The sequence below is a fragment of the Macrobrachium rosenbergii genome, chromosome 20, assembly GCF_040412425.1.
Source record: "Macrobrachium rosenbergii isolate ZJJX-2024 chromosome 20, ASM4041242v1, whole genome shotgun sequence".
NCBI classification, from domain to species: Eukaryota; Metazoa; Arthropoda; class Malacostraca; order Decapoda; family Palaemonidae; genus Macrobrachium; species Macrobrachium rosenbergii.
In genome coordinates this window covers 23,974,840-24,002,500 of record NC_089760.1, presented here as the reverse complement: position 1 = coordinate 24,002,500, position 27,661 = coordinate 23,974,840, and the positions used below count along the sequence as shown (strand labels likewise).

The window sequence follows — 27,661 nt, the reverse complement described above, 5'->3', positions numbered from 1 at the left end:
TTAAGGAAATCTTAGGGGAACTATCAAAGACACAATTAGTGACAAAAAATCAACATGATGGTCAAGTTGCAATGAAACACGCTACTTATCAAGGAGTCTCTCTAAACTTCTTGGTTAAATCAACAGAGCTTAAATCCAGTCTGGTAGCTATGCCTTTTGAGGTTATTTTCTCTGGTATCTACGTTGGATCATCGTTCTATCAAGTTATATTGTGCGTAATCCTGCAAGTATATATATTTTCTATGACAATTTACCTTCTTTTAAATGTTCCGAACGGCAAAAGGATTAGTGTTGTTAGTCTGTACTTCATAACAGTACCTCATCTTCATTATAACTCCTCGTCAGAATAATTTCATTTTTCATATTGTTCTCATTATATTTAATTTCTGTTTTTGCTGTAGATTTCTTCACCTTTCCAATTTTCAATTTCAACACGACCTCTCACGACTCCCAGGAATCCTTTCACCTCCAAGAAACATCTTCCATCTTTCCAAAACTTTCTTCCTCGAGACCCAGCATAATCTACTGTTTTTATCCATCTTGTCTAAAACCAGTTTTCTCCAGCTTTTGTCCCTCATCGGTGTCTTTTCCGCGGGAGACATTAACCAGTTTCTTCCTCTGCGTACCTTTTTACGACCTCTTAAGATTTTCATGAGGAGGCCGGGGAAAGGTTTTTTTTTTTGTCTTTTTCTCTCTTTTTTTTACGGAGCCTCAAGATTTGACGAGTCTCTTCGTTCTTGTTTGTGATCCGTTTTTCGTGGAATAAATCAAATACCATGTTAAAGAAACAGACAATGTTCACCAAGACAATCTCACTGACGTTTTTCAAAAGCCAAGGATCTTTTTAGTGGAATGGAAGACAAATATATATGTATGTATGTATGTATGTATGTATATTGTTACGTGTAGGCTTTGGCTGATGACTTTCCTAATTAATTAATGTAAGTTATGTAGCCCTGCTTCGCCAAGGACACACATAACCAGTCAATTGAAGCCGAAAGTTACCCTCAAAAGACAGACAATTATTTAATTGGATTAGGTCGCCAGTCGAAACTCTGTATGGAATAATGGATTCCTTCTGTAACATAAGAATCACATTAAACCCCTTCACTTCCTACCGAGTCCCAACAAAGAAAGAATGTGTTGTGATAGCAAGGAAACTACATGACCCTTTAGTCAACATCTGACACAGTCAATTTTCCCGGCTTCCGAGAAAAAATATAACGCAACGAATGTTTGTACTCTAACGGATATTTCTCTTCTGAGCAATGATGATCAGGATCCAAGGTTTGCCTAAAATTTACTTACTCTTGACTTTCCCTAATTCCTACTTACTGCACAGGAACAGCTCATGCAATTCACTAGGCAATGATCATTATGCACATATTGGACTTCATATAGAAATATGATTATACCAGGCTCTCTTGAAAATGGTGGCTGAAGGGGAAGCAATGGAAGAGATACTAGCAAATCAATGAAAAGTCTTGTCAATTCCAGGCTTACCGTTACGTAGGTTGCTTGTGCAATGCAATTGCCGATCGGAGTTCTCGAAGAACACTTATCACTGATTCACTGAGTAAAATAACAAATAGGAAAGGACAAAGGATAGAGTTGCTCGGGCCGCAAATGAGTGCTCGTTTCACCTTGCATGAGATTAGGTCAGGGCTGCTGTTTGTCTGACACTCGCCCATAGCGCCTGGCAGTCTGAAAAATTGACAGAGACATCGCCGAATGCACAGGACAGGGAAAAAGGAAGCTTAAGACCACCTTCACTAGAGGTTACTTGGTGAAAACACTCCCTGTTGGTTGAGGTCTCTAATACTAATCTATTCCCTACTAAGACGTTACTTTTTTTGAAAAAACAGCCAACCGCTCTCACTCGCAGTCTCTTAGCTTCGACAGAGACACCTTCCTGTCTTTGTTAGAATGATTTTTCCTACTAAATAATGCAGAGAGGGCGAACAGCAGAATATTTATAAAATATTTATAATATATATATATATATATATATATATATATATATATATATATATATATATATGTATACTACATATATAAATATATGTATATATACTATATATGTGTGTGTGTATGTATCTACGTATACATGCGTGCCATAACCTTTGTATGTTTAGTGAGCTCACCTGAAAGATCAAACGGCATTACTGAATGGTATTTGACGAGTGCAACCAAACTGTTCTAAGTGACTGGTAATAATATGTCTCTCTCTCTCTCTCTCTCTCTCTCTCTCTCTCTCTCTCTCTCTCTCTCTCTCTCTCTCTCTCTCACATAAATCAGTTACATAAATCAAGTTAAACGTAAAGTTGGTACTGCGATCAATCTATTGCTGTCTCACCAGATGAAAATAAGCTCTCTCTCTCTCTCTCTCTCTTACATAAATCAACTGAGACATAACGTTGGTACTGCGATCAATCTATTTCTGTCTCATCAGATAGCAGTAAGCTCTTCTTTCTTCCTTTCTTTCTCTCTTTCTCCAGTTTCTGATATAAATAAAAAGCACGGTTAGGGTTCCGTAAATCCTTCCTTTTCTTTCATCAAAAGAAAATCAGCTATTTTCCTCATCAAATAATCTCTCTCTATTAGCATTTATAAAAACGTTTGATAATGACCTACAAAAACGTAAACATTAATCACTACTCTTCTTCTCCCAATCCTTCGCAGGAAAACCTGATCCTCCAGCAAACTGCTCCGTGAGCAACCAGACGTCGAACTCGTTCATCGTGGCATGTCAGAAGGGCTTCGACGGAGGGCTACACCAAGTTTTCTTCCTGAGGGTGGCGCAGCCTGGGACCCAGGGACACACCCTGACTGGGGCCCAACCGGTGTTTCAGGTAAGAGAGAGAGAGAGAGAGAGAGAGAGAGAGAGAGAGAGAGAGAGAGAGAGAGAGAGAGAGAGAGAATTTTATTCGCCGACCTTTACACCCGCTTCAGAATAGGGCAATTTCGTTGGACCTTTGCACAGAGCATTAGAATTAATCTCCTCATTTCCTTGTTTTTCGAGAGAGAGAGAGAGAGAGAGAGAGAGAGAGAGAGAGAGAGAGAGTTCATTTTTTACCTCGGCGGAACGACCAATCCCCAGTCCATGTAAGCCTTTCAGAATCCGCAAGTGATACTCATGCCTTAAGGGAGATTCTAGAGGATAGTAATCCGTAATCCGATTTTCGGGAACGTATCGTTCGGTACCTCTTGCGATTTAAAGGATTTTCCTCTCCACTGAAGCATTTCTCATTTCCTTTTTAAAAATTTTAACGGTGAATTATCTACTTTATGAGTTCTGGACCATGAGTACATATAACGCTCCAAAACTCTAAAATGGCATTAGAATTCTGATTTGAGGGGTACTATGTTACAATGAGCCTGGAATAACTAAGTCTGCGATTGTTTGGAGATAAACTTGTACAGGTTTTTGAAACGTCACCCATTCTGTTAGTTCTCCTATCTCTTCTGAACTAATTTGCTTTCTTACAAAGAAGTTTAGTAGAATCTAATCTATTTCAGCATTTTGAAGCGGTATAACAAATTTGAGTGTCTCCTCAGCTAACTAGAAATTGCATTACTCGTCAGCCCAGGGAACTCGACGTTCCTTTTGTATCAGATGTTTATGAAAGGTTGGTGGTGTTGGCACGAAGAACTTCAAGACGGTTTTTCCCTAACCAAGAAAAGTTACGTTGAAGGATATCCTGATACGGTTTCCGAAGAATCAAATGTTCAATGATAAAGATATGGACAACTAAATAATCAGATGTGATAACTAGATCAGAAAAAAAGTTGTTACGGAGAGTAAATGAAGAATAAAAATCTAGATCATGCTTTTCAATACGTTTCACACGGTTGATATCGATCCAGCTCCAAAGCTGTTGTTTGTCTTTATGTCATATCCTGAACGAAGTGCAGCTTTTTTTATTCGATTTTAGTAAGAAGAGTGTAAGTGCTAGGCGTTCGAAGCAAGCTCAGGATACCTGAACATTCTGATGAATCTTAGTAATGCTTATATTGTATAAAGAAGTTCATACAGCATATTTTGCTAAGGCTACATGCGCGTGCTTATATCACGCATATACACACGCACATATATATGTATATATATGTGTACAGTATATATATACAAGTACAGTATATATATATATATATATATATATACATATATATATATATATATATACATGTATATATATATATATATAATGCATTATGTATGTATTTTGTTCCTATTAGGCTTCAATAAGATGGGATGGTTTAGATTTCAGATTCTTTAATTTCCCAAATACAAGCTTTTGAAAACATAGTCTCCTTCAGGTACTGATGCATCGGTACCTGAAGAAGAAGACTACATGTCTTCGAAAGTTTGCACTAATACGTCAAAGAATGTGAAATCTACATCATCAATTCTTATTGAAGCCTAATACGAGTAATATGAATGTATATATACAGTGCAGTTGTGTGGCTATTTTGTGAGATATATATATATATATATATATATATATATATATATATATATATATATATATATATATATATATATATATATATATATATATATAGATGACAATTATATATATATATATATATAGATATACATATATATATATATATATATATATATATATATATATATATATATATATATATATATATTAAACAGGTGTATCTGTGTGGGTCTACATGCATGCATATAATCATGTCTATACGAAAAACAAATTGGTTTAGGCAGAGCTGACCTTTGCAATTCATTTTTGCTACTTACCAAGTTCCGAGGTAATCAAGATTTATCAAAATTTGCAACAGCATAGAATTTAAAAAAAGAGACTCCTTATATTATAGAAAAACATATAATTAACGAGAGACAGAAAGAACGAGAGCGGAAAAAATATAATAATAATAATGTAAAACAAAACACGAGAAAACTCGCAACAACTCAGCAGTTAAAAATGACAAAGCTCGGTGCTTACATGGTTGTAGACTGAACTCTTTACTCTGTGTAACTTTTGAATGTCGACATATTTCAGCGCTGAATTGGATTCACTCTCGCACATCGACGTAGCTGATGCTCGTAATTTAGGAAGATAAATGAAACAAAGCTCATCGCAACAATTGGGTTCTGGTTATGCGATCATGCCATAACAATGGGAATTGTTCTCGACTGTATTTATACACAAAGTTTACATACATATATAAATATATATAAATATATATATATATATATATATATATATATATATATATATATATATATATATATATATATATATACTCGTATATAAACTTTGTGAATAAATTCTGTCGAGAACAACAACTACTGTTGTGGCACAATCGCATAATCAGAACCCAATTGTTGCGATGAGCTGTTTCATTTATCTTCCTAAATTAGGAGCATCAGCTACGTCGATGTGCGAGAATGAATCCAATTCCGCGCTGAAATATGTCGCCATTCAAAAGTTACACAGAGTAAAGAGTTCAGTCTACAACAATGTAAGCACTGAGCTTTGTCTTTCCAACAGCAGATTTGTTGCCAGCTTTCTTGTATTTAATTGTACAATATTAATACATTTTGAAAAGCTCTCTCTCTCCCTCTCTCTCTCTCTCTCTCTCTCTCTCTCACACACACACACACACACACACACACACACACACACACACACACACACACACACACATACATATATATATATATATATATATATATATATATATATATATATATATATAATAAAATAAATTTTTTTAGGTGTGTGTATGTGGTTGGGGGTTAGCTCCAGAAACATCTGCGATCTGTAATCTTTTCGTTAAGTCAAATCAAAACTACAACATCAAGTAACAGACTGTGTAAGGTATTTGCGTTTCTTTACACGAAAAAACCCCTCTGTAAATAATAAATACTGCAAAAATGAATTATTTCTCTCTCTCTCTCTCTCTCTCTCACACACACACACACACACACACACACTCATACACACTTACAATACACACACGAGAGTTTTAATTAAATAACACTACATTCAGCTGAGTAACCCTTAGATTCACTTATATAACAGTCATGGATATAAGTTCTCTCTCTCTCTCTCTCTCTCTCTCTCTCTCTCTCTCTCTCTCTTCCCGAGGCTATAATTGTATACAGGAGTGGTCAATAGAGATTGATTTCTCTCTCTCTCTCTCTCTCCAGTCAGTTACGTAATAACTAACTATCCACATAAATTTAACTTTCTGCACTATTTTGCGGTGACTGTATCTACATAACTATTTTTAAAGGACATTCATGGATCCAGTTTCAAGTGAAGGTTTTAGTTCAAGTTTCAAACGATTGTTATATAACAGCTTCTTGGAATACGGCAGAAGCATCAGAGATAACACGAGTTCTCTTATGTAAAATACGGCTGAAATGGTTTTCAGTCTCTGGGTTCTTGGTGTGATTGTAACTTATATTGTATTTTAATACTGTAAGTAGAGTGTATTTTAATACTGTAAGTAGATTGTAGATTCATTACAAATCATAGCTTGAAAAATTTTACAATCACAATATTTTTAACTCTTAATTTTTGTGACGTTAAATTTAGACGAAATTAAAAAGAAAAAAAAAACTAGTTTATACCGCAATTTCTAATATCTCTCCCTGGAAAACGATGCTACATGCCTAGCTAGAGTATTATGAAATATGAATGTCATTCACGCAATTTCTAAACTGTTAGTGAGTTATAAGAATCTGTAATTTCGTTCCGAATGGAAAACACTATACCATGGATAATGTTCACATTAAAAAGCACAATGCTAATCAGGGCAATAGCTCATATCCAGCAAGCATATAAATGATATGTTCTCTAAAAGTATTGGTTCGTAATTAGCTATTTTTTTTATTATTTAAAAGAAAGTTTATGATGTTAATCGAGAACAGTTTTCCCTTCATAATAACAAAAAATAAGCAAAAATGAGTTCTCCTGGGTCAGAAAATGCCAAACCTATCAAGTTTTAGCCTCACTGGTGCGTACACCAAACTTAAATTTTTATGCAAGTTTCATAATTTATATATATATATATAAAAAAGACTAGCGCTTACTTTAATTTGATTCATGCTAAAATCCTGGATACAGCAATCTTTTTTCCTACGTGAGTGTGTATCCTCGCTTTGATGGAATATCTCGAGAACGAATGAACAGATTTTCATAAAACTTGGTGAAATAATCATTAGTTCAAAGAGTTATCCGATTTACATGATGCGCTTTTAAACTTCATAAATAGTTATTTATCTCATCAATAATTTGAATGTTTTCTCAAGCACGATGGAATTTAAATGAAAGAAGGTTTAGTGGTGTTTATTTAGCATTTTCGCCCTGAAAATTTAATGTTTTCATCTTCATTTGCCGTGTGGTTGAATACCAGTACCTGCTAAGCTTAAAGTGTTTGATTCTGAATTATGAAGTATGCATAAGAAATTGTGAGCTGCTATTTATGCGTTTGGTATTTCGATGTTCTTTACTAGGTGAAGTCAAGGAGGAAAAATATATAGGGAATATAATTAAATTAGATTACTACTGAAACTCACAAATGACACATTATAGGGAATGTATTAGAACGCTTAGGTGATTGTATAAATAATCGAATTCATCAAGTATCATTTAAATAAAAAAAAAAAAAAGACTTTTGGATCCTAATCTGAGAAGTGTGCCTCGATTGCAAAGAAGAAAAGAGGACAGGAGTGAATTTACAGAAGATATTAATTTCCTTTACTCCTTCTCTTGATGTTGCAACAAAGGACGTAAAGTTTAAAGTGGCAATCTGTCTTATACTTCCTGTGGAAAACAATGCTGAATGGGCTTTACAATATTCATTGCAACGCCACAGGTGGAAAACGGTTAAAATTCTTAAATACAATATAAGAAAAGAAAAATTACCAACTTCGAAGCATAAACTGTCAGGATATACTAGTTTTTTAAAGGGACTCTCTCTCTCTCTCTCTCTCTTTCAGGTCTTTTTACGACAAACTTGACACTGATTAATCGCTTTGCACAGGCAGACACGTAAACAATAACATTTACGCTGTGACATGCATAGTCACACGTGTACAAAAGGACGGTTTCTTTTGAGAAGAGTCCGAAATAAAAAGGGAGTTCCCCTTTTGGAATTAATATGCAAGATGCCCTTGCAAGTGTTGCAATGGAGATTAGAGGGGTTCGTTCTGACCCCAACTCTCGCAACTGTTGACATTTATTAAACATAAAAGGAAGGAATTCTTGGTGTTCTTGGGTGACGTGGTGTCGCCGGAAGTTTTAATGAATGGGGGCTCTATTGAATCTGCACCGAAAACCTACGTCGGGTTCTCTTGCTTTATTGTGACTCATCGCCGATTATTCTAGACTTCCCAGGTCTGTTGGTCACCGAACTTATGTGTAACTGGGACTGGCATTCATTAAATGTAGCCACATTCATGCAACCAATAAATGCTACACCCTTGGCACATCATATTTTCTCGCGATATTTCAGGAATATTTGCTTTTCGTTCAGAATGAATTTGGGTCTGTGTCTAAACAAAGGACGGTAGGAGAGAGAGAGAGAGAGAGAGAGAGAGAGAGAGAGAGAGAGAGAGAGAGAGAGAGAGAGAGAGAAATATCCCCTTACTTTATCGTCCCTCTCCATCCATAACCCAATTTCCAACATCAGACTTCGTACCCAAATACTCTAACTGAATCTTGTAAGCAAATATGTCACCCCAATCTCTGTGCTAAGCCTTTAGTCCGAATCTTCCAATCAATTTGTGTAGGTTCTCAAGTTATGTCTCATTCGATTAGGCCTCTTAACCTAATCTTCACGATAGATGCATTCAAACCGAGGTTTAGAACGATTTGGAAACCGGTCTCTGCTTTTGCTTCTTCGTTGTTTATAAAACGATTTCTAGAAATTATTTTGTCGTGGAGAATTGGTGACTTTGTTTGTGTTATTGTCTCCGCCAAAGAAAAATGTTTTTGGTTTAGTCTGTTTGTTTACGTCTGTCTGTTCGTTAGGAGGATTACGTAAAATGTTTTGTACCAATTAAAAAGAAAACGGGGGCAAAGGTAAGCACCACAATATTAGTTACAAGTATTAGTTTGGTGAAAAATAGGACTGTAACGTTGGGGAGGAGAGCTTTTTGCTTGAGGATGTGGAGTCGCCGGTTGCACAGCCTTGCGGGAGATTTATGGCCTCCGATCTTGTCTATAATATCTTTTACACTTACCTCATTCGTTTCGCTTGGTTGTTTAAATGACATTCCATACATTAATTACTGAATCATGAATAATCCATGTGTGCAAAATGGCCACATTGGCCTCTTTGCACACCTAAACTATTGTGTTTCTTGTATATTACTCCGTTCGCTTACCGGATCCTATTAGTATCAATCTCCCATCCCTACGGGATCTTCAAGTTCTGTTGTTAGCTTTGGTAAACGTTAATACTAGCTAAAAAATTGCTGTCTCCATGACCTGAACCGTCATGTGGTCAAGGAATATTCAGTGCTTATTACGTATGTCAAGAGCTGCTGACCTTTCACGTTGGTTGCTTGCCGGCCCTGACTGAGAGACTGGTCATAAATATATTGGTAAAATAAATATCCCTGGCATTCACTTGGGTTCCCACATCCATGGACTGCCAGACCCATCGATGCTCCACTTTACTGATTGGAGGACCAGCTCTGTCAATAAATTAGCATAAGTCACTTATTAATTTCTACACGGTTTGTCGGATATGAAAGAGAAAAATATTATGAACATTGCCTAAATCGATTTTCTGCCATGTTCGTCAGTTACAATAACAAGTAAAAAAATATACATATAATATATATATATATATATATATATATATATATATATATATATATATATATATATATATATATATATATATATATATGTGTACATTTGTTTTAAAGTTCATGTCATATAACTTTTGTGTACTACTATGAAAATCGAAAATCTTGAGATGCATCGATTATTTAGATTTGATCTAAACGGAATTGTACTTAGATGAATCCGCGAGACAATGACTGACAGACTGATTAAATATTAAAATTATCCGGTGTCACACCAACAAAGGCCATCGACACCGAATAAATATCTCAAGTCAAATCAATAGTTTAAAATTATCAGTGAAATCTAGATACATCACAGGACACTTGATATGAAAACATAGGATCAATACTTTTAGATATTTTAATTTAACAGAATACTGAGAGATGAAAACAAAATAACTTTTAATACCAATTAAATATTTAGTATTAAGTAGTCTTACTGTTAAAGTCAAAGTGTCTTTCGACTGAACTTAAAAACAGGTTTTACAAGAAGTGAACGAGGAAAGGAACAAATAAGGCAATTGCTGGAAATTCGCCAAGAAAATAACCCTTAATGATTATGATCTGCCTGGGAAAAAATAAAAGAATTACCATTTTTGGATGATGCTGCTATTGGAAAAAGAAAGAACCTTTGCTTCTACACTTTCCATTTCCCATTTACAGCGAGATACTAGTTAAAAAGAAACTTTATTCAAGAAGGTAAGAATATAAAAAAAAAAAACCGTATTGAGAAAGAGATACGTTGGTAACGGGTTGTCTAGGGCGAATTAAAACCGTGAGAGGAACTTAGAAAAAGCCTAATTAAATGAATCCACTGACTTTTACAACTATATCTTTTATGAACACTTAATACTAACGGTTTTTAGTTTTAATGAACTGGTATATTTTTTCTCTAATATATCATTTATATGACTTGTCTAAATCACTTTACTAGATCAGTTTTATATAAAACAAATTTATTTCAGCGTCAGATATCAATAATACAGATTAAATTTGGCCAACTCCTTAATCTTAGCAAAAATTACTAATACCATTAGCGGCAATGCTAGATATTCCTCTAATCTTACATAAGGTTATGGTATTACGATTATATAAACGAAAGTGGTGTTTTATGCATGTATGCACACACACAAACATATATATATATATATATATATATATATATATATATATATATATATATATATATATATATGCATACACAGATAAGAAGACATACAGAAAGATAGATTTTAATTGGATGTAATTGATGTGCATGTAGTAGTCTCTCGCTCTATGTTTTAAACACACACACAAACATATATATATATATATATATATATATATATATATATATATATATATATATATATATATATATATATATATATATATATATATATATATATATATATATATATATATATATACATGCTCCTGTGTCACTGAATAGCATGAGAAAATAAATACAGCTGCAGCTGCAAGAAAAATAAAGGCAAGTACCAGGCGCTTTCCTGTTATTTCAACGCATTTTCAAGGTACTTAAACATGTGTTGAAATAACACGAAAACGCCCGTTACTTACTTCTTTTATTTTTCCAGTGGTTTCCGCCTGTGTATGTGTATGTGTGTATGTATGTATGTATGTATGTGTGTGTGTATATATATATATATATATATATATATATATATATATATATATATATATATATATATATATATATATATATAGAAAGAGAGATATATAAGAGAGAGAGAGAGAGAGAGAGATTACTATATTAAATGCTTCTGTTTCTCATCATCAGAACCAAACCAACACATTTTTATCTAGACCTCATCCTTTTTATACATTTTCCAATAAAAACCTTGAAATCTGAGTGAAAATTAATAAAGAGCGAACACTTGTGTACCTACGCATCTGCGAATGGGTTTGCGAGTTCGTACCTATCCATAAACATACATAACGACAGGAACATCCTCTACCTATCCACACTGACGGTCATGTCGGCAAACAGCGTTCATAAACCCGCCCCCCAAACCCCACTCGAACTGGGCCACACAGTATATTCGACAGCGATTCATACTTTCATCCCTTCGCGGACGCTGCTGGGAAGGACCCAAACCGTGTCAGCCACTTTAGGTTTATTAATTTACCGCCAATCGCTTTAGAGCTCGAACATGAATTGCATATATAGTGAATAGGGGGTGAGGGAGCCTCCATCGCTTTCGGGTTTTATAGTCTCTGGGTTTGACAGGGTGTCCCCAAAGAATAAAAGACATCTATGGTGATTATCCGGGAAATACTGCGGTTTCCATCGGTGCTTTCGATACCGGGATGGTAACGGATGAAACGCAATGTGTTTTGGGGTTTTCATATATATATATATATATATATATATATATATATATATATATATATATATATATATATATATATATATATATATATATATATATATATGCTTGTGTGGTGTGTGCGTGAGTGTATATATATTATACATATATACAAACACATACACACATCCATGCATACATTTTTACGTGTATACACAAGAACGCGCACACATGATTCTTGCGCACACGTGTTATGCATGATGCACGGAAACTTAATTGTTTGAGAATTTTCAATGAAAAATTTGCGATGTATAGTTAACTTTAATCTTTTTTTACTTCAACTAGTCCTTTGAGCTTTCCTATGTTTGGAATGTTATTTTTTCATCATAATTCGTTAAATTAACAATTCCAGGTCATGAAATTGGAATTTACAATATATATGTATATATATATATATATATATATATATATATATATATATATATATATATATATATATATATATATATATATATATATATATATATATATATATATATATATATATATATATATATATATATATATATATATATATATATATATATATATATATATATATATATATATATATATATATAATGAAATTGGAATATACAGTGTATATATATACACTGTATATTCCAATTTCATGACTTGAAATTGTTAATTTAATGAATTATGATGAAAAAATTAACATTCCAAACATACCAAAGCTCAAATGACTAGCTGAAGTAAAGAAAGATTAAAATGAAGCATACATTGCAAATTTTCCTCTGAAATATTCTCAAACAATTAAGTTTCCGTACATCACGCATAACGCGTGTGCGCAACAATCCCAAACCCACGTACCATCTGCTTGTGTGGGTTTCCTCTCGAGAATTTCTTTTTCCCCCCGTTTATCGGATGCCCATTTCACGAACTTTACCTTTGAACTTTTGTATTTACAGGTGGAGCAGCTGTCCCCAGACACCACTTACAGGCTACAGGTGTGGGCGGCTAACGACAAAGGGTCCAGTCCCTCTCTGCATCTCCAAGGCTTCACCACGCATCCGCCTTCTCATCACCACACGGCTCATGGTGGGTCTGCTGGTGATCATCACTTTTATGAACTAAAGCTGTGTACATGTGTATATGTATATGTATGTGTGTGTATACATATATATCATATATATATATATACGTATAATTTATTTATACATATATACAAAACTACAATATGCATATGTATACAGTATATATATATATATATATATATATATATATATATATATATATATATATATATATATATATATATATATATATATATATATATACAATATACATATATACAAAACTACAATATGTATATATGTATACTGTATATATATATATACACACACACACACACACATATATATATACATATATATATATATATATATATATATATATATATATATATATATATATATATATATATATATATAATTCCGTTTTATGATGCGCTATTGTTAATTTATTGCATTGTGTAAACAAAATAAAATTCAAAAATACAAAAGCACAGAGGACTAGTTGAAGTAAAGATAAAATGAAAAAGAAATAACGATCTCAAATATGCCACTGAAATATTCCGTAACAATAAAGTAACGGAGGTAATATAATTCCCTTGCATCATGCATAACTCCAATGAATTGCCTTTCCAAATATACATTTTATTGCTCTATATGCCAACTGTTGCCCAGCAAAACATATTACAGAAATATTTGATGCCATGAGTGCACTATTTATATGCATTTGAAATAACGTTCACTCATCATACCAGTAATTATTTATAACATTCAGGCCAAGACGACAGATTGTTCTTACTTTAAACATTTTTTGCCCTTATTTATGCATAATCACTTATACTCATATAAAAATGAAATTCAACTAGTATTGCCCTCAATATAAAAAGTGCTCATAATATAAGTACAATGCAGTTACAAAATAATGAGATTTTTGCCACGATTTTTGACGGAATAAATATGCTACTTGTGAATTATATTGATAATAATAAACTTTTTTGTCGACATGTATTTATATTAAAAAAATGAAATTCAACAAGTATTGCATACAATAAGAGTTGTGTTCATAATATAACAATACAATGCATTTGCAGAATGATGAAATTTTTGCCACGATTCTTGATGACATAAATATGTTCCTTGGAAATTATACTAATAATCATAATTTGCTAAATAAGTAGACAATCTCATAGAAATGGTGCAGTAACTTGCAGAATAGTTGGCTCACTTCACCTTCCAGTGGTCCTTCTTGCTCAACGATCGATATTATTCCGCTGCAGTGTGTTTAATATCATGTCATGCATTTGGGTTATTGGGTGGCAAAGACGATGGACTGGCTATGCTTGGGGGTTTTCGTAATGCGCAAGTCACTTACAGAATATAAATCTTCTGTGTTTTGTTTATTTCTATGCCTACCCCTGTCCCGCCTTCCTCTCTCTCTCTCTCTCTCTCTCTCTCTCTCTCTCATACACACACACACATACTAGTTATTCTTCAGTATTAGGTGTCTTCTAGCTCTTACCCGTCCTTTATATTTAATTTAATTGTGAATTTTGCCTACGTTATCCTTACTCTTTGCTTTTCTCTACTTTTTTATTAATAATCCCCTGCTGTAATTAATGAGATTTTTAGATTAATATTAAACCGTTCTCGCTTATTTACTCATTAGGTATTTACTTTCCCCAAAACATTTCTGAAAGGAAGAACTCAAAACTAACTTTATTTCTAATGATGATGCTGTCGATACGAAGTCAAATCTGAGAAAAACGTACTTTATTTCAAACGTTAGTACTTCCAATTCAAAGTAAAATCTGAGAAGTTACATCGGTAGTGTTTGCCTTTACATCACAAAATGTTTATTTGTATTCTGTTTAATGTTTGCTATGGGTTGTTTACACTTACTCCAGTATGATATCGGAGAGCAACGAGACCCAGTAAAAAATGTTTGACTTCTTTTTCCAAATCAACCGGCTGAAAAATATTTCTGGAGTTTTCATTCAATCAGGTAAACTTGTTAACCTCCTCTCTACACGCACACATATGTTCCAAAACCTGGTGTTTGGATTTCTACATTCCACTTTATTTTGTATATATTTGCTTTCGTGTGCTTGTTACTTTTGCTTTGTGCACGACAAGGTTTTCCTTGTTTTTGTTTTTTGTTTTTTTACACTGACATATGCAAGTTAATATCTGTTGTTCCTTAACCCCTTTTGCTTTTAGAATTATTCTTGGGAAGTACAACTAGTTGAAATAATAACTAAAACATTAAGCAGGGAAACACAGTAATATAAGAGTAATATAATAAACAGATTTTTGCTGCAAAATTTTTAAAAGTTAACCCAATAGCAGATAGACAAACATACATTAGGTAGTCTGTACTTAATGATTAATGACAAAAAAGTTTTTAAAGTAAATATTCTTCCCTTTTCAGAAAATAATGTATATGCATTTACTGAATCAGTCTGGTTAAAATTTTGGACATTTTGTGAAATTCATATAAATACTGCAGCTCACACACACGCGCACAAAACACACACACACACACACACACACACACACACACACATATATATATATATATATATATATATATATATATATATATATATATATATATATATATGTATATATGCACAAATATACACACACACACACACACACACACACACACACACACACACACACATATATATATATATATACATACATACGCACACATACACATATGTATTGCTTGTGTGTGTGTTTGTGAGTCAGAGAGAGAGAGAGAGAGAGAGAGAGAGAGAGAGAGAGAGAGAGAGAGAGAGAGAAAACAGCACTCTGAGTCCTTTTTACTATTTCTCAGTCGTGGCAGAAGTCCGGGAAGGCAGTAGCAGTGATGGGAGCAGCAGCAGCTCAGGTGGCAATTCCAAGGACAATGGAAGTAGCGACTTCAGGTAAGTGAAGTTCTCAGAACTTCTCCCTTTCTTTCCTATGTTTTAAGAAATCGGAATGAAGACGGCTGGCTATGTCTGATATTTTTCTTTCTCGCGTTCTCGTACTATGAATAGTCTGCATCTCCTTTTCTCGCAACTATCTTGGTTTATCTTCTGGTAATATTCAATCCTTGAGGTGTATGTCACTTTTCAAGTAATTTCTTATTTTTACTCAGAACGGTTTACATAATTGTCATAAGTTATGGAGAAGCTACTACTGTTGTTACTGCCACTTGTATGGCTACAGAAACTTCCTAGTTTCTCTTCTTTCTCTCTCTCTTATCATAAGAATCCTACTATCCCGGCATCTCTTCTGATAATATTCAGTCTTTTTCGTGGCATGTCACGATAAAATAATTGCAAATTTTTAATCTCTGGTAATTCATACAATTGTCATAATATGGAGAGACTAGTGCTATTATTACTACCACTTTTATGGCTATAGAAACTTCCCCGTTTCTCCAGTGTTTCTTTCTTATCAGAAGAATGCAACTATCTTGGCATCTCCTCCATTAATATTCAGGCTTTGTGTGGCATGTCACCTTTTAAATGGTTGCCTGTTTTTACACTCAGTAATTTATATAATTGCCATAATATATGGAGAGACTAGTATTATTAATATTTCCAATTCTGTTGCTATGGAAACTTCCTAATTCTGCTGGTTTAAGTAATTGCTCTCACCGTCCCTCTTTGACGAAACAGCCTGATCGGGAGCGAGGTCGGGGGTGTTCCAGCCCTGGTGTCGATAGGAGCTGGTGCAGGTGTCCTGATCTTACTCATCTTCTTGGTGGCTGTGCTGTTAAGACATCGCCTGAGGCGTCCAGTAGTTCCCCCTCCCACCCACCCTCCCGCCCACAGTGTCCTGCCGTCGTCACCGCAGCCAATTCTCAAAAATGTTCATGACATATCACACACCTGCGCCGAGAGGGAAATGCAGGTAAGAGACTCCGGCTTAATTAAGGTGGCTTCAGCGGGTTTCTGCTTTCAGGCTTCCTCGTCTCGATAAAAGAAGCTGAGGTTAATTAGAATGGCTGAATGTTTAAAGAATTTTACGTTCCATTTTCATGTAAATAAACAGTCGCTGTAACATTTTATGATGTGTTTTCTGTATACTCATGCAACGTGTACTTAATTAGGCCGATTTATACAGCAGTCTTTTCCCTAACTGTTCTCAAATTCTGATGAGTGGTACCCAGAATTTATCGTGCCATACTGTTAGTCCAAACGCATCTCCACTTGCTGAGATTAGCCTGGCTTTTAGACGAAATGGATTCATCTGAGGTTTCATCCTGTAAAAGCAGGTAATTGCACGATGGGTGTGGTGTGGATTACACTTTCATGACAACATCTATAAGAGTGACGTGCACGCCAAGACGCACGCAGTGAGTTAGAGTATTTGTGTGTGAATTTATACGTCCACAAAAGATTGGTTTATGTCGTGCGTGCGATCAGAGATTGGTCACGTTCTTTCCTTTCAATAAAATGGTCTCCAGTGGTTTATCGATGTATGTTTACCAAGGTAATAAATCCAGTGTTCTTCCAGTTATTATCTTTTTCCTTCATGGGCAAACTTGAGATATGGTGAAATTTTCTTTTATATGGAAAAACGGGAAGATTCCTTTCTCTTTTTCGTTGCATCTTCTCCAATTTCTTTTCATTTTAAGTTTCGCGTATTAAGTGACCCCTCAACGCTCAATATCCTTTTGTTTGTTTCCACCATTAAGTGTATTAACATACGAGTGAATAAATGAACAGATAAAAAAAATTTCGCCTTACTACTCTGGGCAGGTAATAAGTGAAGTATTAATTAATTGTCCGCTAGCATGGTTTAACCATCTATACAGCATCTGATGCATCCTGCCGTAAATCAGCTACATAATAGATACAATGTTTTTAATTTCTCTCTCTCTCTCTCTCTCTCTCTCTCTCTCTCTCTCTCTCTCTCTCTCTCTCTCTCAACACAACACACCATCTCTCTCTCTCTCTACACCTCTCTCTCTCTCTCTCTCTCTCTCTCTCTCTCTCTCTCTCTCTCTCTCTCTCCACTCAAAACTTTGTCAAATGTGCAGCCAACTGCTCTGCTGAAGGTGAATGCTAACTTTGTTTCTCAACAAAAGTTTAGTCTTCTCTGAATAATTACTTTATCTACATGGAATCCCTTTCCATTTAGTTGAATTGGAATCATCCCCCAGAAAAGTTTATATCTTCTATTGTGTAATTTAATCCTTCCCTTTCATCCTTAAATAACAAGTTTAACTTGTACTCTCTTTTTCTTGATAATTTTTCATTATGTAACCTGTAAATGACCTTAGTTTATTTCAATAGCCGGAGGAATTATTGTTTACACTTTGGGCTTCAACCTTTAGTAGCCAGAGGAATTCACGATTTTGCTTAGGGCTTCAGTCTTCAATAGCCAGAGGAATTAAAGTTTCTGCTCAGGCCTTCGATCTTCAGTAGCCAGAAGAATGAATGTTTCTGCGCAGGGCTTCAGTCTTCAATAGCCAAAGGAATTCATGTTTTTGCTTAGGGCTTCAATCTTCCCTAGCAACAGGAATTAATGTTTCTGCTTAGGGATTCAATCTTCAATAGCCAGAGGAATTAGTGTTTCTGCTCAGGGCTTCAATCTTCAATAGCCAGAGGAATTAATGTCTTTGCTTTGGGCTTCAATCTTCAATAGCCAGAGGAATTAATGTTTCTGCTTAGGGCTTCAATCTTCAACAGCCAGAATTAATGTCTTTGCTTAGGGCTTCAGTCTTCAATAGCCAGAGGAATTAATGATTATGCTTAGGGCTTCAAGCTTCAACAGCCTGAGGAATTAATGTTTTTGCTGAGGGCTTCAAGCTTCAAAGCCTGAGGAATTAATGTTTTTGCTTAGAGCTTCAATAGCCACAGGAGTTCATGTTTTCACTTCAGGCTTCAATCTTCAATAGCCAGAGGAATTAATGTTTTCGCTTTGGGCTTCAATCTATCAACAGCCAGAGGAATTAATGTTTTTGCTGAGGGTTCCAATCTTCAATAGCCAGAAGAATAACTGTTTATGCTTAGGGCTTCAATCTTCAACAGCCAGAGGAATTAATGTTTCTGCTTAGGGCTTCAATCTTCAATAGCCAGAGGAATTAATGTTTCTGCTTTGGGCTTCAATCTTCAGTAGCCAGAGAAATTAATGTTTCTGCTTAAGGCTTCAATCTTCAATAGCCAGAGGAATTAATGTCTTTGCTTATGGCTTCAATCTTCAACAGCCAGAGGAACTATGTTTATGCTTAGGGCTTCAGTCTTCAGTAGCCAAAGGAATTAATGTTTTTTATAGGGCTTCAATCTTCAATGGCCAGGGGAATTAATGTTTCTGCTTAGGGCTTCAATCTTCAATAGCCAGAGGAATTAAGTTTTTGTTTTTATGTATAAATGGCAGTAATGAACTGATCTCCCTGGATTTTATTGGTGCAGTTCAGAAAATCGAAGTATCTCATTCAGACTTTCTTGTTTCCATTAGTAACCACAGCGCCACTATCTTTCCTCCAGTGTCCCTACTTTACCGGCTTTGGATCTCCCATAAAACTTTCCTAGTAAATACTCTCTTGACTCGGCCCCTTCTGCTATAAGTTTTCTTCGAAAACTAATCCTCCCTCACGATAAGTCTCTCTCTCTCTCTCTCTCTCTCTCTCTCTCTCTCTCTCTCTCTCTCTCACAATCTTACATTGTGTGTCTCACAATATATATATATATATATATATATATATATATATATATATATATATATATATATATATATATATGTAATATATAATTGAGAGAGAGAGAGAGTATATGTGTGCGTGAGGATGAGAGATATAGCCATATGAGAGAGGGAGAAAAATCCGACGAAAAGAAGATTCCTATAAAAAATGCCACTACAGCGGTTGTTTCCAATGAATATATGTATGTACGTATGTGTATTCCTGTTTTATATATATATATATATATATATATATATATATATATATATATATATATATATATATATATATATATATATACACACACAAAGTTTGGTGCTTTGTTCCCTGATATCACAGTCATAAAGTTTCTGCCTAGAGGGCTATTTTAGCAAAAGAAATCGAAGGAAGAAATTGCCGACGTCTACCATCTTCTCTCCTCCATAGCCATATTTTCCGTTCATCGAATCCGGCTAGACAAAAATAGCTGGAAACTTAATACAACTATTCTCCTTTTCGAAAACACTCGGAAAAGTGGGAGGTACTTTTTCTCATTTTCTTTTTATTTTTTCCCCTTACGGATTTAGGATGAAGATTTCAGAAAACTGTGGGCGGAAAATTGGTATGTTGATAAAAAATGATACTTTGGTCATTATTAATAAAAAAAAGTTATCGATTAAATTTCATTCATAAGAAAAAAAGTGCTTTTGCTATTTAAATTCACCTTCCTTTTACTATAGTTGGTTTACTGTTTTTGCTTCAATGATCTGACTTCTCTTTGGCAAGCATAATTCTAGTGTCTACTTTTCTCTTTATGCATATTTTTACCTTTTAGTAGAGGAATATGAGAGAAATCTTCGTTAAAGTCAAAAATTCATGTAAAAGTATAAACCGTCCACCGATCTTCACTGAAAATCTTTAATGTTCCCCCTATTAGTACCTTCATTTTAGCTTTCTTATCTGACAAGTCTGCTGTAGTTACAAGTACAGTATCTGTCAATATCCATTTTATGTGTGTCCTTATAGTATCTGTTCACTCTATTTTCCTGTTTTTACCTTCCTTTAATGAACTTCGCCCTAAATTCCTTACTCTTCAATGTTCCTTCTATTAGTACCTTCATTTTAGCTTTCTTATCTAACAAGCCTGCTTTAGTTACCAGTATAGTATCTGCCAATATCCACTTTATGTGTGCCCTTATAGTATCTGTTCACTCTATTACCCTGTTTTTATCTTCCTTTACTGATTTTCCCCCTAAATTTCTTACTATTGAAAAGTCAGTTATCAAACAGGCAAACTGGATTCTTGACTTTTTGGTGAATTTGAATATTATCTCTGCTGCCAACAGGCAAAACTTAGCTTTAATGCTTCGAACTTTATATCTCTTCTTCTCGTACCTTTATCATCTTGGCAATAATGGTTTGCTCGACAAATGTTCCCCAAATCTTAGACACCTTATTCTCTAGCGGATGAAAAATAATAAACTACCAAGAATATTATTAATTTACCTAAGCTTGGGCTGCACTGTTACAATGTTAATGATATAAAATAACATTGGCTAGTATATAAGAAAATACAACATAAAAAAACAATATAAACAAATACACCGTGTAGAAGCTGGTACTACAATGGTCCAATGTTTTGTGATTTCAACCCTATGCTGAATTTGTGTAAACATGTTATTAATTATGTTTCAGTAAACAATTAAATCAAATAAAAAACGCAATAAAGACTGAATAAATGTGTACCAGAAGTTATGTATTATGTACTTTTATCTTTTATACGAATTTGGGCTTTTGACTCCGATCGAACTGGCAGAGTTCATTGATCCCTTCTGGACCCTTGGAATTTATCGACATCCGGATTATCCCAGCGTATCCCACGTGTCGATATCGACACTTTTTTGAGACACCTGGACTAGTCCAAAACTCTGAAAAAGCTTATTCCATTTTCTAACAACTGTGAAAATGTCCTTTGCTTTTTTTATATTTTACGAAATCCTTTTTGAATAAAAAAATACGTTTCTACATTCCATACCTACAATGAGGAATGAAAATTAAAGTGGAAAGGTCAAAATCTAAAGAGGAAGGAAGCTTTACAAATGCCTTTCTCTGCAAAAACAAAAAATTAACTACTATCCCAGAGTTATTATTTAAAAAAAAAAAGCATTCAGAATGTTCTAAACCTGAGAATTTGATAGTTAGATCAGACAATAAAAAAATTTACTTCCAAAATTACGGAATTTTCTCTTTTCCTTCCAGTTTCAAAATCATTTACCCTTACCCTTTGAAGGCCAGATTTTAAAATAGTAGCAACTCATTAGATTTTAGTATCCGAACCCAAGCGATACTGCAGATGTACTTTTGAACTCCGATACACACACACACACACACACACACACACACACACACACACACATATATATATATATATATATATATATATATATATATATATATATATATATATATATATATATATATATATATATATATATATAACACCTATATCCAATTCTGTTTCATATTCACCTTTAGCTTACTTCCCAACAAACATGTTATATATCGTGATAAAATTCATAGTTCGCCCGACTGCCCACAGAGCAACCTCTTCGTTTCGTATCACAGAAGGGAAATACTGAGTCAATATGCGTTCTTCCCTTTTGTATTTGTTAGTATGTTGTCCACCGTAACAATGCACTGGGGTCTATTCGCTCGCAGCACTGCATTCGACAACAATAGGAAAGATATTGGCCGGTCAGCATGAAAGATGATCCCCTTTACCAGGTGTCAGCTTCTTAAAAAAGAAATACGTAACCTTTTATTCCCCCGAAGACGTGATGGTCTCCGGGAGGCTGGTTTCGGTCGTCAAGACGTGACTAGAATTTATTGAAGGCTTCGTCAGAATTCAACTCGTGTTGACAATGGATGAAGTGGTTATGTTAGTGTCCGGCTTAACAGTGAAACGATGGTGTATGACACAGTTCAGCGGTTAATGTATTAATGTGTCAGTGGTTGCAGTCTTGTCCCTTGCCGGAATCATTGTCTGGTAAGCGAAAAGGCTCAATGTTGAAAAAAATATAAAAATATATACCGTATATGTATATATATATATATATATATATATATATATATATATATATATATATATATATATATATATATATATATATATATATATATATATATATATATAATTGATATATATATATATATATCAGACAATGACTATCATTCCGCTTTTCAGACAATGACTCGGCAAGGGACAAGACTGCAACCACTGACACGTTAATACATTAACCGCTGAATTGTGTCATACACCATCGTTTCACTGTTAAGCAGGACACTAACATAACCACTTCATACATATGTAATGTATGTATGTATGTGTATATACATATATATACATATATATATATATGTATGTATGTATATATGTATGTATGTATATATATATACATATGTACATATATATATATATATATATATATATATATATATATATATATATATATATATATATATATATATATGTATGTTAAGGTTAAAGTGAGAACAGAATAGATAACTACGAGTATATCAAAGACCTTAACTTTACACCAATGATTCGAATGAGCAGAATCTATTAGAAGAAACTGAAGTATAACTGCATAAAAAATCAGGCATGCATTCAAAAGGGAGGCATTTCGTTATAAAAAAATTACAAGTTTAAAATCATAAGTACAAGTAAATTCGAAGGAAATGGTCGCGATTAGAGCTTGGTTTACACAACAGTAATCTTTAAAAAAAAATTTATACAATTTAGCCTTTGGGTTCTTATAGCCCTTACTTTATAAAACAGCAATTATTACGTAAGTACAAATACCCGATAACACGTTTCATACGAAGTCTTCAAGTTTCTGAAGAAGAGTGACAAGTAAATCTCACGAGCCAATATATTCGAGTCAAGGTTCTTTTTTATTCTTTTATCAAGTTCAATGCGACATTTCTTCAAACTTTTGGAAAAGCACACCCGAGATATCTTATACTGTCCACCCTCTCCTTCTGACAATTTCGTTTGTCATTTGTTTCTTCTAATATGTATGATATACAGTTACCAGATCTTGTTATAAGACCTGCTTCTACATAATTCCTATACAATAAAATATTCTTCTCATAAGTTTTATTGATAAATCAATAAAATCGAAAATCAAATGGCGACATATACTGAGTCATTGACTAAAACAGAATCGGTTTCAGAGGTAGAGTAAACAAATAAATAAATAGAAGTCAAACATCACTGGTCCGCATATGGTGTAACTGCTTAGTCAAGGATGTACCCCTTATGGTGGAAAATTCCACAACATTGGTTGTATCAAACATCTGTACTGGAACATCCGTTTACACGATGAGCCATTCGCCTTAAAAGTTACAAACACTTTCTTTGTGCATTTCTAAGCGTTCCTCTCCTCTCCTCCCCCAGCGCTTCAGGATTATCCCCTTTTAAGTCTTTTATCATCCACTATTCTATCCACGTTTATTTCCTAAAACCTTTTACGTGTCTCCACATTTCTCGCCCTTTCATGCCTTTCTACTCCCACGTTCAACGCAGACAGTTTTTATAAAAAATCTTAAACTCTTTAAGTGTCGTTCAACAGCCAAAGGAGATTTGGCTGAGTATTTCCTCTATTAATTCCAACTTTAGCAACATAGACCGTTTTTTTTTCCAAATTGTCCCCATATATCTTGCTACCTTCCGTTTTTCACCCCTTTTCTATTTCACCTTCTCTCTCAACATACAATTATCTGTCACATTTGCTCCTAAATGCTTTTATAAATCCACAATTTCTGTTCATTCGCCATCCATATTAACATTCACTGCCACACATTCTAAGTTTCCTTTTACCCTCATAACTATTTACTCACAGTCACTTAAATTTTTCTTCTTATATACAACAAATGTTTTTCTTCTTATAGTTTCCCCACAAATAATTTCTCTAGCATCCGTCATTCCAAATTGTTTACAAACCAACATCCGTCATTCCAAACCGTTTACAAACCAACCACTGTCTTTACTCTAACATCTCGAATCCCTAAATCCATGACATACCGAGAAAATGGCCAAGGAAACGACAAAACCTTGCTACAGACCCAATTCTACACGCAACCAGTCACTCTTAAAACACATTATTCTGTACAGTCCAGTTATTTTTGTATCCCTCACCTTCTTACAAGAGCACAATTATTCCTCTCGCCCACTGCTTTTGAGGTTTCCCTTTATCCTAATTAACTTTCTAAACTCTAATTAGCATATGCGCGTGTATGCGTGCGTACCCGTTTCATAGACATTTAAACGGCCTCGGAGTTATTTTTGAGGTCAATAATGTTTCCATTTCTCATCAGCTATCGTTGGTGAAACAATGAAAACTCCCAAATGACTGGTTATTCCATTTATTTACAAATAAACTCATACAGATCTCCCGGTAAGTTCATTCTCTCTCCTCATCAAGTTCAGTAAGTGTCAAGATAGAGAGAATGTGATGATAAACTACTACATTTTTATTTTTGTAAAGTGTTCTGCCTGTAACTTTTCTCTTGTTATCAGTTTTGATGTTTTCCTTACTGAAATGGCCGTGTTATCAAATGTCCATTTATTAAATTATCCCCTCAGGCAAATGTACATGCAGCCAAATGTACATTGCTCCAACTTTTCTGAGTGAAGTACCCGTCCACGTATTTGTGAAATTGTTAAGAAATTCTATGGTAAAATGCTCGTGGGTCAGATGTCCAAGATCATCCTCATTCAAGGTCACCAAATGGTTCCTTTATTTATCGACTTTATCATTCCAATCACTTTAGATAATATCTAAAGATTAGGTAAAAGTCCCATGAACTTAACAGAGGAAGCCCTCTGAAGCCACCTGGAATGAGGAAATCTAGGTCCGTGATCTGGAGTATGGAACTGTAATGCATCCACTGCCAGTTGCTGGAAGTTCAAAGTATTGGGAAACGATTACCATATCTTCCTTCCGTAGGTTTCGAGAGAACACCTCCATGAGCGTCAGGTACAGGTAGAGTTACAGAAGCCATATCAGCCACTCACTCTGGACTGAACTTTACGAGTAAAACGTCTGCTGAAGGATATGTCTCCTTAAATATGTGGATTAATTTAGAAACGAAGGATTTAAGACCTGCCTAAAGGAAGGCTTCATAATAAGCCATGCTCCATTATAAAAGTAAATTCCTCTGCTGGTATCTCAACCATTGCTGTCTGTACCAGATGCACCAGATGTACCCTCACACAGTTTTCTACATAACGCAACTCATTGAAAGAAAGAACAGACTGCGTAAGTCATCGTGAGTTCAGTGTACCAACTGCACTGTACACACCAAATAAATAATGCCCTTGATAAATAATGTATACGCTATTCCTCTTTGTGTTAAACTGACATTCGAAGAACAAGACTTGTAGCTTTCACGTTACAAAAGCAATAAAAACATAACAATTTTCTTTTGAAAAATTCCATGGAAAAGACATGACTGATGTTATCCTTTGCATACTGGAATGACTCGGAGTAAACTATTTCATTATCTGTCTATCATCAGTAAGACACGCCAATCAACGGCCACATCAAAAATAATCCCGACAGCGATCTTTGAAGCGAGAAAAATAATTTTTTTTTATTTACAAGATGATATCAGACGTCTGATAGTATTGGAGGACTCGTGTCATCCCAGTAAAGTACTAGGGATTTATGTTTAAATTACAACCAACCGGCTAATCTATCATTGATGGATTTTGCTTGTTGTGTTGCATTAATTAGATGGAAATACAACGCAAACTTGATTTTTGTTTAGGCCGCAGCTCAGATTTCTGTGGTTAAATCATAAAAAAAAAAATGGGTACAGACGTCTTCAAAAAATGGCAAAAAGATTCTTCAATAAATCTGTTTATTTTCGCTGGATATTAGACATAGTCTGCGCTCAATGCTGATCCTTCTTCAGAGTTTCTGTTATACTGATAATTTGCAATACACTATCGAGTTCCTGGCAATGGGCGCTTTGCGTTTTTCATGTCCTATTTGTGTTCTGTTTCAATGTTGTTATTATTTTTAGGGCATCTGGGTGGGAGATTTTCATCCTGGACTCAATACTGTTTCACATGGAAGGCTGTAAGAAATCTTGCTGGATCGTTTGAACAAACTTACAATGTCTCGACAAAAGAGATTAGAAAAAAACGGTGCTTATTTATCTTGTGTTGACTTTAAGCAATTTATTTTCAGACAAAGCTTGCATCCTTGAAACTCCCTTGCTATTTATTTTTTACTTGATATATTTTTCCTTTTTTTCTGCGAACAATTTATTTCCTTCTTGTGCATTGCCCACTTTTCCTTAATTTCTTTTCTCTTTCCACCTCTTGAACAGGTGGAGAGCGAGAGTGAAGTGGAACCTGACCTAATTCCTCAAACGTTGGCCCAGTCAGGTCTCACGCCCTCGGGTCCACTTCTGATGCCTCCTCCGAATTACGGGGGAGCAGAGGCCCATTTCCCCGATACTCAGATTCGAGGGGGACCTGCTTCTTCTTCTTCTGCTGCTGCTGCTGTTGTCGGAGGGGGACTAGGAGTGGGAGTAGCTGGAGGGGGAGGAGGAGGGGTAGCAGGAACAGCAGCAGCAGTGACAGGCCACCACCCCTCCTCCTCTTTTCAACAGCAACAACACATAAGCAATGTGATGTCGACGACACCCCACCACGAACAGCACCTGCTTTCCAAGCATCACTATCAGCATGACATCACCGTGAGTA

At 34.7% G+C, this 27,661-nt stretch overlaps 1 protein-coding gene and 1 long non-coding RNA gene across 3 annotated transcripts in view; one reads left to right on the top strand and one right to left on the bottom strand.

Annotated features, from left to right (window-relative positions):
- The window catches only part of LOC136849150 (uncharacterized), a 168,294-nt gene that overhangs the window by 7,047 nt on the left and 133,586 nt on the right, over positions 1–27,661 (bottom strand). The gene's annotated exons all lie outside the window — the stretch shown is intronic.
- LOC136849149 (neural cell adhesion molecule 1-like) overlaps positions 1–27,661 on the top strand; it is a 183,928-nt gene that overhangs the window by 149,654 nt on the left and 6,613 nt on the right. Inside the window, exons 12-16 of one of the 2 annotated variants that reach the window (XM_067122225.1) lie at positions 2,683–2,852; positions 13,116–13,245; positions 16,060–16,150; positions 16,892–17,126; positions 27,283–27,654. In XM_067122225.1, the coding sequence (XP_066978326.1) occupies positions 2,683–2,852; positions 13,116–13,245; positions 16,060–16,150; positions 16,892–17,126; positions 27,283–27,654 (998 nt within the window). The remainder of the gene's footprint in view (positions 1–2,682; positions 2,853–13,115; positions 13,246–16,059; positions 16,151–16,891; positions 17,127–27,282; positions 27,655–27,661) is intronic. The other variant, XM_067122226.1, reaches the window with a different exon arrangement.